The sequence below is a fragment of the Bos mutus genome, chromosome 3 (assembly GCF_027580195.1).
Source record: "Bos mutus isolate GX-2022 chromosome 3, NWIPB_WYAK_1.1, whole genome shotgun sequence".
Taxonomy (NCBI): Eukaryota; Metazoa; Chordata; class Mammalia; order Artiodactyla; family Bovidae; genus Bos; species Bos mutus.
In genome coordinates, this window is record NC_091619.1 from 31,429,745 (window position 1) to 31,444,446 (window position 14,702).

At 52.0% G+C, this 14,702-nt stretch overlaps 1 protein-coding gene across 1 annotated transcript; it reads right to left on the reverse strand.

Moving 5' to 3' along the window:
* Positions 1 to 9,339: 9,339 nt before the first annotated feature.
* PROK1 (prokineticin 1) lies at positions 9,340 to 14,337 on the reverse strand. The gene is made up of 3 exons (XM_005891277.1): positions 14,266 to 14,337; positions 11,178 to 11,303; positions 9,340 to 9,459 (listed from the first exon to the last, which is right to left on the reverse strand). The coding sequence occupies exons 1-3, from the start codon at positions 14,335 to 14,337 to the stop codon at positions 9,340 to 9,342; spliced, it is 318 nt and encodes a 105-aa protein (XP_005891339.1).
* Positions 14,338 to 14,702: the final 365 nt, after the last annotated feature.

A 14,702-nucleotide genomic window follows, 5' to 3' on the forward strand; every position in this document is an offset into this window, starting at 1 on the left:
CAGTCTTTAAAATCTTTTTATTTAGAAATAATTTAGAAATAAATTGTACGGAAATAGTACAAAGAATTCCTGATACCCTCAACTCAGATATCAAAAATGTTGAAATCTGACCACACCTGCTTTATTTTCTCTTGTATGGTGTACTTAGAGAAGTCAGATTCATAAAGACAGAAAGCAGAATGGTGGTTGTCAGGCCTGGGGGGAGGAAGGAAATGGGGCATAATTGTTTAATGGGTATAGATTTTTCAGTTTTGCAAGATGAAAATAGGTCTGGAGATGGAGGTAATGATGGCTGCACAGAATGCAAATGTACTTAATGCCCCTGAACTGTACACTTAAAATGATTAGCATGCTAAATTTATGGTATGTGCTTCTTGGTATTTAATCACTAAGTCGTGTTCGACTTTTTTGTGACCCCATGAACTATAGTCTGCCACGCACCTCTGTTCATGGGATTTCCCAGGAAGGAATACTGCAGTGGGTTGCCATTTCCTCCTCTAGGGGATCTTCCCCACCCAGGGATTGAACATGAGTCTCCTGCATTGGCAGGGGGATTCTTTACCACTGAGCCACCAGGGAAGCCCCTTAGTGGACAGTAGGCATTAAAAAAACATAAGCTCTTATTATTAATATTTTTCTCCTCTCTTCTAATCACCACCAAAAACATACAGAGTGGATATCTTTACCCATATTTTACAAATGAGAAAAATGAAGTTTAACAAAGTTGTCACTTACCCAGCTCCCAAATCAGAATAGGATACTGCCAGGATTTCAATCCAGGACCAGTTTGACTCCAAAACCCGTGATCTTTCCATTCCACCCTGCTTGGGTCTCATTTAATGGATGAGAAACCTGAGGATTGGTGACACTGAGCACTAGGAGAAAGCTCAGATGCCCACAGGGGCCAGGCAGGTAATGGAGAAATCATCTGCCAAAGATTCTACCAGAGAATCTTCGCTTTAACTAAATTATGGGTAAAGCAAGTCATATGATATGCGCCTATATGGTACTCTAGACTGTGTTTCCAATTCTAATTTTTAAAGTAAATATCAAAAAATAGAAATACACAGTTAATTTAATTGCCTTCCAAAAATTTTAAGCATAACGCAGCCAGCGCTGTGTAGATCAAACAAATTATTTTCAGATCAGATGGAAATCCCGGTCACTCGGTGGCCACCCTAAGGAAGGTGTGGCAGAGACCTCGACACAGGTGTGGCGAGTTCAGATGTGTCTAAACAACCCTCTACAGCTGAATACCACACCCTCCAATTAGTGCCACTGTGGGAACCCAATTCCAGGATGCCAGGATTCATCATTTTCTAAGAGGTATAAGAAATGTAGGGGCTTCCCACATTCTCAAATGGTAGAGAATCTGCCTGCAATGCAGGAGACCCGAGTTCGATCCCTGGGTCTGAAAGACTCCCTGGAGAAGGAAATGGCAACCCACTCCAGTATTCTTGCCTGAAAAATCTCATGGACAGAGGAACCTGGCAGTTTTCAGCCCACAGGGTCGCAAAGAATCGGACATGACTGAGGGACTAACACTTCCACTTTAACACTTTGATAGGAAATGTGGGTTTGGGGGAAATATACCAAATTTTAAATACAAGTCACTTTATTTACACTGTGCAGACAAAATAAGACAGGTCTTCAGGCAAGCCCACATCGTTGGCCTCCAGTGAGCCTCCTCACTCTCGGGCAGAGCCCAGACTCAAAAGAAATCCTAACTTCTAGGCTGTGATGGAACCAACCTGTGATTTTTCCAGCCCAGAACTGGAGCGGGAGGCACAGAGGAGAAAGGATGGGCTGAGTGAAGGCAGTGCAGGATGCCCAAGCCTGACAGAACCTGCCTGAAGAGGCAAGTCTACAGACAACCTGACTTCATGGCTCATTTTTTCTTCCCTCAGTCAGATCTTTGCCTGAAGCTACACCGGAAAGACCTGTGGCAGCCCGTCGTCAAGGGGAGGATTGCATGACAGCCGGCCACGCTAATTAAAGGGGATTTTTTTCCTCCCAGATGAATGTGTGTTTAAAATATCAAATATTAATCACTGGCAACATTAATTTATAATAATGCTTGTCTCCCTTTCAGCTTCCAAACCGACATCTGGCATGACTGCTTTGAAACTGACACCCGCTCCATCGCGGGAATTATAAATAGCCTGGGTTAAAATCTTCACCTTGAACCAAACAGGCTGACTCCGTGCGGCGGATTATGGAATGAAGGGGGCTGCCTTGGGCACTAAAGTCCTGGGTGGGTCTATTTGGGATGGTGTTTAAAACATTTTAAAAAAATTAAAAAGACACCAGAGGTGTACTGGGAGGGAAGGTTCTAGAATGGCTCTGATGGCTTCCTCCCTGGAGGAGGTCAGCCTGCCTCCCAGCTAGCCCATTTCATGCTAGGTGAGGTGGGACGGGGCACAGGCTGTTTCATCCTGCGCTAAGTTCAACACCCAGTTTCTGTACTTGCTCTTGGTGACTGATTAGTGCAGACACCATCCTTTATTGAAGGGGCACAAAACCCACTTTCTATAGGCAGAAAAAGTCCTCTATCAGCCTGCAGAGTGCTGTCCGTACACAAGCTCACTGGGCCTGGGATTCGCACCACCTCATTCCAGCCTCACGACAACCCTGCAAAGGGAATCCCAGTGGGAACGCCATTTCACTGAGGAGGAAGGTTAAAGAAGCTGTTTCCCTGAGGTTCCCCAGGCAGCTAGTGGTGGGCAGAGCCAAGATCACCCCAAGAAGAGGGAGTCCCTGGGGTCTCCTTGCTCAATACCTTTCCAACATTCTTCCTGTGGCTAAAACCCCAGCTTCCTAAGGGTCCCCTTTCCAGGAATTAGGACCCAGCATCTCTGCGATGGAACACAGGACTCTGGGTACCTAATGAACAACCCCCACCGTGCTCCACCACCAGGGAGGGTTGGGGCCACATTGCTGTGGGGTCTACCTCACAACGAACTGGCGAGATGGCCAGAGTCGCTGTCCACATGTAGCAGAGGTGCAAACAGACTCTGAGAGCGGCCTCAGCCCTAGCAGAGCTGAGCTGAGAATCTGAGCCGTTGGCCCCAGTGTCACCGGGAGGGGCAGGACCATCAGACGGAAGGGCAGAGGGAGGACAGAGCATGCCGTGGAGGGCAGAAGGCAGGTGGGGGCTGGGGAGGGCAGCATCTGGGAGGGAAGCTGGGAGATGCTAGGGGCAGCACAGGACCCTATTTCTGATCATCCCAAGCTCCCCAGGGGCTCAGGACATCTCTGGGGCAAACAGCGAAGCCCTTCCCGGCCCCCAGACTTTGCCATCCCCATGGGTCTCCCCTGGCCCAGGGCTCCTAGGACAGTGCAGGCTGTCCGGGGCCGTGGTGGCTGTAGGTAGCCTTGCCCAGGATCAGAAGTGCCCACAGGCCCTCATGGAAGGAAGGAACGAACACCTGGAGAGCAGCCCACCGACAGCACTCCTTAGTTACCTCACAGCTGCCCTTGCCAGTGAGGACACTGGGGCCGGAGACTCTACAGGGAGCCCGGCTGGCGCTCAGCACCCCAATGGGACCAAATCCTCCCAAGAGCGTAATTCTACCCAACCCCAAAAACAGTCGTCCCTTTGCCTCTCCCAGGGCCTCATTGAGCCCCTTCTCAGTGTCCCTTCCTGGAAGCTAGTGAGGTCAGGTAGGCAGTTCCCACAGTGAGCTCTCAGAGGTGTGTCCCCTCCCCACACCTGGGAGTGAGCTGTGGGCTGCCTCGGCCCAGGGGCTCCTTGTGAAGTTCTCCATCCCCAGCAGGCTCCTGGGGCAGGACAACCCCGAGCCACGGGGCCTGGGCCCCATTTTCTGCTGCCCCGTCTCCCAAACATCCCCTGCTGACACAGAGCATCCTGTTTGGCAGCTCAGGTCCAGGTTTCCACAGCTGGGCCCCAGATGGGGGCCTGGGAACATATGTAGGACACGTGTTTGCCTCTTGGCTGGGGCCTCGGGGCAGCCAGAGCCGCCTCCTCACCTGCAGGGCTTCCCAGCCTCCAGGTGGGGCCCCAGCTGTCCGCCCTCAAGTGAGCGGAAATTATAGCCCCATGGGGGGCCTCCCCTCTCTCCTCACAGTGGCCCCCTCCTTGTGTTCCTCTTCCCCCTTGGTTTCACTTCAGCGACTGAGGTTTCCTCAGGGACAGTTGCACAAACTTTGAAACCTAATTCTGGATGGATGCAGACCCCATCACATTCTCCCTGCCTTCCCTCCTGTCCTGCTCGTCCTTGTTTTAATATTAAGCCCACGCTCTAGCTTGACTGGTGCTTTTCCTAATGGAAACTAGTCTCTCGGTCCCTTGGGGGAAAAGTAGAACTTTCATTGTATGTTTATTTCCTCCGGAGGTTGGGGAGACAGACAGGGTCGGGCAGCGTTTCTTGGGAAAGGAGGCACCGGGACCACCAGCATCGGTCACAGCTGGAGGGGGGCTTGTTGTAGGCCCCACTGAATCTGAGTCTCTGGAGGTAACCCAGAGACTCAGCATTTTAACATCACCCTTTGGGCTTCTATGTACACTAAGGTTTGGAAACTGCAAGTCTACAGGGTAAATGACATTTCCTAGTCCTGGGGTCACCAGCCCTGAGATGCTTATCTCAGGGGACACACATGCATTGGCAGGTTTAATTTGAACACAATCTGAGAAGAGCCAGAATAAAATTCAGAGCCCACACTCCTTATGCTTTTCCTAGAAAAAAAAAAAAAATTGTATAACGCAGTATTAAGATCATAGCCCATATTGAGCAAACATTCCATTTCACTTGGAAACAGTGACTCATATGTTTAAGCACGGTATTAAGAAGCTCTTAGATAAGATTTGTGTAGCTATGTTCCCAAACGGAGTGTTATTAAGCTTTTCCCACATAAACCTGTGCTTTTAAACTACATTATAATAATGGCACACAGGCTGAACAAACTGAGATTTCTTCCTACTGCGTTCAAATTCTGGGAAAGTGAAACGCATCCAAGAGCAGGTGTTTGTTTCTCCTCGGCAGTTTTATGAGTCTCTCACAGGGGAGATGCCTCAGGTAACTGGCTTAGTGAGCCAGGCAGACAGATCCCAGTGTTAATGGGACGTCTTCATAAATAAACAAAAAATGTATAAAACATTCCCATGGAGCTTCCACTGGCCAAGGCCGCCCTAAACTCTTCTTGTGCACTAACATCCTGACACCAACCCAAAGGGGCAGATACTATTGTTACTGAACCAAACGTGGACCCTTTGCCCAAGTGCAGTAGAGCCAAGACAGGTTGTGGTGAAGCAAAGTACAGGGTTTATTTCAGGGCATCAAACAAGAAGTCCTGGCAGCTGAGACTCAGAAGATCCGAACTCCCCATTGGCTTTCCAGGGGCAGGCTTTTAAACACAAGGTAAGCAGGAGTTCCCTGACGGTCCATGCTTCCACTGCAGGGGGCATGGGTTTAATTCCTGGGTGAGGAACTAAGATCCCGCATGCCACAAGGTACAGCCAGAAAAATAAAATAAAGACAGGGTGAGGGAGAGGGTTGCAGGGTGTGTAATCAGCTCATAGACATTCTTCTTTTGGTTAGTAGTGAGGTCATGGGGAGTCAACATCATCAACCTTCTGGTTCCAGCCTGTCTGAGGTCTCTGTGCTTCCAGGCAGCATACAGTCAGTTAACTTCTTCCACCTGGTGGGGGTTTCAGTATCTGCAAAACAACTCAAAGGATATGGCTCAAGATACTATGTAGAGCCCCTGAGGGGGAACTAAATGTCCTTGACTTTGTTTAATGGCTAAACAATTATTATTTGTCTCATTTGACTGTTTTCCTTTCTGCATTTTCTCACTTCTCAAATAAAATTTATTCTTTGGAACTCTAGCAAGGCCTAAGAGGTGAAAGTTTTTCTACAAATAAGAGGCAGTCAGAGGACATGGAGATGTCTGTCCAGGCAAAGCCCATAGGATCCTGCTCAGTTACACTATTATTATTATTATTGCCCATTTTACAGATGGGGAAACTGAGGTAGAGAGGCTTAGTAACTTGTCCACAGTTCCTGTCTAATAAATAGCCTGACCAGGGTCCAAACTCGAAGTCTGTGCTGTTACTGCTGTGTCACCCGGTAGCAAGGTAACTTTGCTGCTAATTCTGTGAGAGTTGCCAAACGAGCTAAATGCAAAATGACAAGAAAATGTCAAGCTGCCATTTGACAGATTTGTTTACTTGGTCTTTGGGGCTTAGTTTCATGACGAAACCTCACAGGTTTCTCTGTGCCTTGTCTCTGTCAGAGCTATGCCCACGGCTTCTTACTCATCAGCCTGTCTCTCTGCTTAGATCCAGCTAATCCTCCTCACTAATCTTCAGTCCCCAAATTAAGGCCCCTCTGTCCTCACTAGGCCAGGGCCTTTTCCTGCCCCTGACAACGTAAGCCCACTCTGGGGGCTCTGATCCCTTTTAAAAACCATACCCATATTTTTCCTCCAAGTCACACTCATACTTAAATAAATCTAATATACCTATGATCCATGGGCAGTAGAGCCTTCCAAGTAGGGGTCTAACACAAGAAAGAATATTCTAGATGGAGGGCCCCAAATTGTTACCTTCCTGTTGTCCTAGGCCCAGTGGTCCCTTTGAGGCCCACACACTGTTCTCTCAGGCTTGTGGCAGGCTCCAGGCTCCCACAGGAGGCTTTCTTTATAAACTTTGAGTGGAAAACATCAGTGGAAGTTTATGGAGTTCGAGAGGGGTGTCAGAGGACCGAGGGGGAAGCCAACAAGGAGTGGATCCTGTTTCACCCTTATTCCTATCCAGGGTCAGCTGTCCCAAGCCTCTGTCCTCCGGCTGTGCAGCTGCTCCAGCCACGACCTTCACCATTCAAGCCTGGGGACACAAACAGGACTCAGACACTGCCCTTCTTTCTCCTGCGGTGGAGGCTGACCGAAACATGAGAGCTTTCTAAGAACAAGGGTCAACTCAGGGCCTGAGGTGTGTCCCAGTCACTCTGTGTCGATGGATGCAGGTGGAGGTGAGGGACGCATGTGGGTTAATCTGCACAATTCCTTGAAGTCACAGGACATGAGAGGAAAGCAGGGCATTCCCCACAGAGGGAACGGCCTGGGCAAAGATACACGTGGCGTCTTCCACAAACCAAGACAGTCCTGAGGTTGGGAGGGCTGGTGGAGACAGTAGGAGAGCAGAGAGAGGGTGGCCGGGCCAGACCACAAGGAGCTTTTTGCTTCCGGACAAGACAAGCTTTCTCCTTTGTTGCAGAGAAGCCTTTTGGGAGATTTTTGATGAGGAAAGAACCAGGCAAATTTGTTGCCTAGAAGGATGACTGGTGGGTATGCAGGGGTGGATCCTAAGGAGAAACTGAAGGCAGAGAGAGTAGGTAGAAACAGTTGTCATGAACCACACCAAGCAGGGTGAGGGCTCAGACAGCCCCGGACTAGAGGGAACAGGGGCAGAACCGAGAGACTTTCAGGAGGTAAAAGAAAGAGAGCTTGGTGATCATTTGACAAGGAAGTCAGAGACAAGGGACAGTAACAGAGAGGCAGACAGTTCTAGACTGCCCTCGAGCTTCAGACTTCACAGTAGGGGGCGGTGGGAGCACAAACCATCAAGACCAGCAGAGAAAAGGAAGATTTGGAAAGACAAGCGGTTCTTCCCATGCAGTGCTCTGCTGCACACAGACGGGCTGGCAGGCAGTGGGGGGTGGCAGGAGGGGCAGCACCCAATCATTTTCCTCTGACCCCCATCCAGCACCACTTTTCTAATCCTGGAGAACCCGTGAGAGGTGATGTCTCACAGGAAGATGACAGAGGCTTCCAGGAAAGAAATTTGTAGGGTGGAACTGGAAGCAAAAGAGCAATTAAACATGTGTCCTGGCATGCCTCTTCACCCAGGTGGAAGCTTTGTCCCTCTAAATCTCTGATTGAATATAACACACGGGATGTCTGGGGAGTGGTCCCCATCTGCTCTGAGAGCTCCCTTCTTTCTGATGCTGCCATCTATTCCTCCTCAGCTCTTCTGTGCCACCCCCATGTCAGCCACTAGATGGCACCAGACTCCACCAGCTGAGAAGGAAACCTAGCGCATTTGTGCAGGCCTTTGCCACTCTTTGGGCTTCACTGGTAGCTCACAAGGCCTCCTGCCTCCAACCCAGAAACCCATTTGAGCCACACCCTCCTCATCACCTAGAGCCCACTGAGCTGCCTCGAACCCTTCATGCAAACGGACCCTGTATCCACTTTCTCCAAAAAGTTGCCCCAGAGGGGAGGAGGGATTCCGGTCACATCCCTCTCCTACCAGGACACAGCCCGGCCCTGCCCCCTCCCCACGTCCCAGGCACGGCAGGAACACACGGCCACTTGACCCTTGTTCATGCTTTTATTCTGCAACTAGTAGTCAGTGCACACGGCTATGGGCACCACCACGCCTGGGCGAGCCTTGGGCAGGGTCCAGATGAGAGTGCTGAGGGGGCCTGGGATTGTACGCCAGATGGAGGCCAGTGGTCTGACACCCAGACAAACTGCTCTGAACTAGAGGCAACCCTCAGCCTCTAGAGAAGATGCCATATTTATAATAGAAGTGGGGCACACACAGCCTGGCCAGGGTCCTGGGTCACGGTCCCCTCTGTGCCCAAAATCAGTGGCCTGCCAGCTAGCTCCCATCTCTCCTGCAGCTGAGCAGAGGCCAGAGGCTTCCTCAAGGTCACACATAGACCTGCTCTTGACCCTTGGAAGGGGGCTATTGGAGGGAACTTACTCACGGCCTCATGAACCACCACTGTCTGCATTTCACAGGGAGGCAGCAGGATCGGGGGCTTCACTGGGAACTGGTAACATGTGCTGGGAGGGGCATGGGAGGCCTGCAGTTCTGACCCAGTGGGCTGAACCCACAGCAGCCGTGTGGAGGCCGATTGACCTCTTGGGGCCCCATACTTTGCACGAGCTCACTGATGCAGGCAGAAGTGCACGTGCTGGAGGGGAGCAGCAGGGCCCAGGGAGGACGGTTCACCTGTGGTGGAGGAAGGGCCGGGCAGGGAGACACAAGGAAGGAGTACGTCCCTGTTACTCACCGCCCCTGAGGCGGCCTCAGCAGTGCACATGGGCTTCCTCCAGGACCACAGCCACCAGCCAGGACCCCACAGCCCGGCCGGGCAGACCGTAAAACCCTGTGACGTGTGTCTGCGTCGGTGCACATATGTGGGCAGGGGAGCAGGGGTGTAGGTCAGCAGTGCAGGGAGTGGGACAGCAGAGGGGATGCAGGGCTGGGCCTTTCCGCAGAAATAAAAGTCCAAGGGAGACCACCACAGGCTGTGCTCAGAAAGAGGCCTGGCACCCCCAGTGGGTGTCCTGAGACCAGACACACTCCTAAAAGTTGATGTTCTTCAAGTTGGTGGAGCAACGGTACCTGCCGTCCAGGCCACGGGAACACAGCAGGTTGGGCAGGCAGGGGCAGGCGTGGCGCTGCCGTTTTCTGAAGAAGGGGACCTGGGGAGAGAGAGGAGAGTAGACATCACCTTCACCAAAGGGAGGCGGGCCGCCGGGGGAGCCTCTGGCCGGCCCAGCCCTGGCTGAAATGTCTCATCACCTGCACCCCAGCACCCCAAAAATAGCTTTTATAGAGGAGGAAACTGAGGCACAGAGAGGTTAAGTAACATGCCAAGGTCACACAGCCAGCTTGTGGAGGAGCCAGGGTTTGACCTCAGGCAGTCTAGCTCTGACACTGTGATCAGCCGCTAGGCAATGTGGCCCACCCGCCTATCCCCCAAACTCCACGAGCCCCACACCACCCACCGGGGTCCCCCCGCTGACCCAGCACACCCACTCTCCCACAAATTCACACCCACACCAGTGATTGAATATCACCTGTAGCTCATCCATTACACTCTCCACCCTGTGTGGGTGTCGGGGATGTGGCTGCACAGGACAGGGTCCCTGCCGGGTGACTCACACCCACAGGAAGGCTGAGCCACTAAGGGTTCCTCAAGGAGGGTGAGTAGGAGGGGTTAGGAGCATAGATAAGTCGGACAGCCTGGGCTCAAATTAGGTCTGCCAATTCCCAGCTGTGTGACAACCGGCAAGCTTTTTAGCCTCTCTGTGCTTCAATTTATTATCCGTAAAGGGAGTTAATAATAGTGGCTACCACATATGGTTGTAAATAGGTTTACATGATAAAGAGGTTTAAACGTGCAAAACCATCACTTAGTATGATGATTGGCATGTGGTAAGCACTCGGTGTATTACTACCTCTGCTGCCTGTTTTGGGAATACCCCAAGGCTACAAGGACTGTGCTCTGTCTCCCTCACGACCTCAGCCTCCTCACGCCTAGGAGGGCTGTGCCAGGGAGGATGATGGTTGGAGGATGCTCCTGGGTGCAGGCGTGCTCCCCAGAGGGGCTTGCAGGGCATCTCGGCCACAGAAAGCCCAGGGAAGCGGGCGCAAGCCCACAGGTGCTGCCGCATCCACCTGACAGAAAAGGCCCTGGGGCCGTTCTGTGGTCTCTGGGATGCGGCTCCTCAGGAAGCAGAGTGGGTGCTGGATGCCTAGGGCACAGAGGAGTAAGTCTCCTTAAAGTGTATGCCCTGGGGGCCCGGCCAACCTCACCCTGCACACCCCCTCATACTCAGGCTCTGGGTGGGAACCCACTTTACAGTCTTACTGCGTTGTGTTCTTAACGGGAGGATATGTGTGCGCGTGCTGAGTCATTCAGTCGTGTCCAACACTTTGCCACCCCATGGCTTGTAGCCTGCCATTCTCCTTTGTCCACAGGATTCTCCAGGCAAGAATACTGGAGTGGGTTGCCATTCCCTTCTCCAGAGGATCTTCCCAACCCAGGGATCAAACCTGTATCTCCTTCGTCCCCTGCATTGCAGACGGATTCTTTACCGCTGAGCTACCTAGGAAGTCTAGAGGGAAGAACCCTGTGCAGTAAAGGGCGTTCAGGAGACTCCCAGAATCTAATTTATCATAACAGAAACTTTAGGGATGTCAGTCTAGTCCCCACTTTGTATGCATGAGGTAACTGAGACCCAGGGGCTTCAGCAAATGAGGAACTGGGGTTCCAGCCTCTAGGTCTAACAGGCTGCGTGATTAGGACCCCGCTGTACCCCAACCGCCCCCAAAGTAAAGAGGTGGCAAGAAATCCCTAGATTGGAGTCGGAACACTGGTCCAGCGCCTTGTGCTTTGAGCCAGTGTGAGCAGTACCTTGTGGCTGCCGGGGTGGCACTCCTCTCCTGCCCGCCCCAGCGGGGTGCACACCCGCAGCCCACGCAGCCACAGGCTGACCGCACAGCAGGTGCCCGCCCTGCACTGGACATCCCGCTCGCAGGCCTGCGGGGGGGAAGACAAAGGGGCCGTTAGTGCCCATGGGCACCACTGCAGAGAAACCAGAAGGGAAAGTACATCCAAAAACCCTTCAGAGGGGTGCTAGGAGCGGAACCCAGGCCTCGGTACCCAGGCCTCAGTCCCCCGGGACACCCGGGGCCGTGCAGCACCACCCCTGCTCCTGTCGAGGCAGGAAACTCAGGGCTCAGCGGGGCAGCAGACTTGGATCTGAGAGCGCTCTGAGCTCCTCTGAGGCCACTCGGTGGGGAGGCTCCCCTCTGACAAGGCTAGAGCTTAGGAGACAGAGCTTTTCTAGCACCAGAAGATGCTTAGTGGATGCTAAGGAGATTGAATTAACTCAAATTCTTCGAGGGGGAGGGTCCCAATGGCCTGCACCCCAGGGTGATCGGTGTCAAGTTTCTGTGGACAGGGACCCTCCAGCCCTCACCCAGCAGTACTCGGGGCTGGTGCCTCTCCTCCCCACCACGGCTCCCTCAGTCCTCCCTGGAAACCCAGTTTCATCTGAGGGGCCAGCACCCCCCAACAGGTGTTTCCCCGCCAGGGTGTCTCTGCTGGCCTGCCTGGCCCTTATGTGACAATTGGCAAGTTATTTAGCCTCTCTGTGCCTCAGTTTACTACCAGTAAAATGGGTTACTAATAGTAACTCCTCTAGGATGGACTCCTCTGGGTTGGGCTCCCAGAGCAGGGGCTGAGTAGCCCTGCCTGGTTTCTGAAAGGTGCCATCTGTGTGTGTTTTAGTCTCTCAGTCGTGTCTGACTCTGCAGCCCCATGGACTGTAGACCGCCAGGCTCTTCTGTCCATGGAATTCTCCAGGCAAGAGTACTGGAGTTGGTTGCCTTTCCTGTCTCCAGGGGATCTTTCCAACCCAGGGACTGAACCCGGCTCTCCTGAATTGCAGGCAGATTCTTTACCATCTGAGCCACCAGGGAAGACCCACACAAACCTGCTTAAGCTAAAGCCTACATTAAGGAAAACAGAACTAAACTGCTCCAGACTCAGGAGAGGCCACCTTGTTGAAGCACCCCACCTTCCCATTTCAGAGATCTGTGGCTTCTCTGAGCTGAAGCTGGGAGCTGGGTTTGGGTTGGCCCTTTTCCACGGGGCTTCCCTTGTTGCTCAGCTGGTAAAGAATCTGCCTGCAATGGGGGAGACCTGGGTTCGATCCCTGAGCTGGGAAGATCCCCCTGGAGAAGAGAAAGGCTACCCACTCCAGTATTCTGGCCTGGAGAATTCCGTGGACCATATAGTCCATGGAGTCGCAAAGAGTCAGACACGACCGAGCAACTTTCACTTCACTTCTTCTCTACTGGGCCATGCAGTGCCCTCTGGCTGCCTTGTGGGGCCCTGCAGTAAAGTGGGGCATGCTGGGGCTGCTCGACACTCAGAGGGGGTGCAGGGAGCAGTCATCTGGTCTCCAACCTAGTGAGGGCACGTCTCACACACCAGCCGGTCCCTGAAAGCTCAGGGTCAGGGCTGAGTGGACTCCACATGACTCTTCTGCCACAGAGGTGTGGCATCACTGTCCCCCCTGGGAGGAGGGCCCCTCCAGGACTGAATTTGGGACAGTCGAGGTCTAGGGAGCAGGGCACTGCGGGGATGGTGGAGCCCAGCCTCTTTCTGAGAGTCAGACAGGGCAGCAGCAGGGCTTGGAGCGCAGAGGGAGTGGCTCTAACCACTCTGACTGCTCGCAGTGGGTCTGCTTGGTGTGGCCCTCTTCTCTGTCTTCCCAAGGGTCCGCTTGGAGGCTCTTCTAGGAAGCCATTTTCCCATCTCTAAGCCCTCCCTCCTGCCAGACCTGCCTCTGGGCCAGACTCAGGGTCAACCTGCTGCCTGGTGGGGTAACCAGCGCTTCTCCCCTCTGCTCTCACCCTCCCAATCTTCAAGCTGCACGAGAAGAAGGCAGCCTTCGGTAGCTCACGTTCATTAGGTACAATTCTGTCCTGACAGTTGTATTTATGCTTCGGGTCCCAAAAGCACTGGCTTGCCTTTCATGTTTGTTCTGCTTTGAAACTCAGTCTTTTTCCTCTAAAAGGGAGAAGAAAGAGACTTCGCTTTCTGTGAACATTACAGTTAATCCAGTTCCAGGAATGGGTTGGCCTCCTCTACATTTCCATTTTCTGTGTAAAAAGCTGGAGGAAGTTGAAACAAAAGTGAATGTATCTCTTTTTTGTTGTTGTTCTAGTGGCTTTTTATCTAGAAAGCTCCCAGGTCAGTCATTACTTTCCTGTTTTCATAAGAATGGTCCCATCACCATCACACAACCTGTGCCCATGAGAGGGAGTGCTTCTGAGGGAGAACCACTATTGGGGTGTCTTGAATATTACAATGTGCCGGCCTGGGTGCACCCACAGTGGGGCTGGATTTCTACTTGTTATCTGACACTTGTTTCTCGGTCACTTAGCCAATTGTTGACATCACCTTTATTCCTATCAACTGGGCACAGAGTTAAAACATATAAACTGCACGGGAAAGAAAGAGTTTCAAGATCGACTTTCTTAAGAGTAGAGAAAGCAGAGATTAAACATACCCAACAGAAGGTAAATAAGCTCACAGCCTTTAATTAAGTCAACTTACTATGACATGTGAACCAAACCACGCATGAAAACTAAAATTTACACAAAAGATAAATTAGGGAGTGCTAATCCACTTTATAAAAGATTCATTATTGCTCAAAAACCTTCTTTTGACCAAAGGTCCAAACTTCAGAATTTGCAATGCTCTCCTCATTTATTGAAAGCAGAATTTGATTTACACAGTTTCTCTGAAGCAGATCCCCTTTATTGAGGTCTAACTAACGTGAAAACCCTGTGAGATGCCTCTCGGAAGTGCGGTCTGGAACTGGCTCCCATGCCCTTGGTTTGCTTCCTGTATGGTTCCTGGGTCCTGTCCCATGCAGACCCTGACATCCTCCCAAAACCCAGGGCAGAGAGAATGTTGGACGACTTACCCCGGTGATCACAGCACAGTCGGACACAGTCACCAAGAGGAGTATCACTGAGACTTGCGTGGCACCTCTCATGGTCACTTGGTGTGAAGGCAACCACTGCCAGCTCTGCTGCCTCTGCTCTGCCTCAAACCTACCAGCTCGGAAAGCCAGGCTCTCCCCTGAGATTTATAGTGTCCGATCCAGGCTGCCCGTGGATGTCTTGTCTCCACTCTTGCCCATGACTCTGTTATTCAGATGATCTCAGAGATGGAGATGAGACCTGAATCCCTAATGACATTGAATCACCATCGAAACCAATAAAGATGAACCATCAGTGGCAGTGACAGTCGCTCTGACTCTCAGGATGCAATGACCCAGTCAGCTCCGTGCATCGCACTCCACAGTCCTTGTCGCCTCTGGGGCATCCTTCTATTCTGCTTGGGGCCAGGGGAAAGCTT

Excerpts from the sequence above, each read along its gene's own strand:
- PROK1 (XM_005891277.1), bottom strand. The coding sequence starts at position 14,337 with ATGAGAGGTGCCACGCAAGTCTCAGTGATACTCCTCTTGGTGACTGTG. Across the intron at positions 11,304-14,265 it reads ACTGTGCTGTGATCACCGGG|GCCTGCGAGCGGGATGTCCA; the intron begins GTAAGTCGTCCA and ends TCCCCCCCGCAG. Across the intron at positions 9,460-11,177 it reads GCCACCCCGGCAGCCACAAG|GTCCCCTTCTTCAGAAAACG; the intron begins GTACTGCTCACA and ends CTCTCTCCCCAG.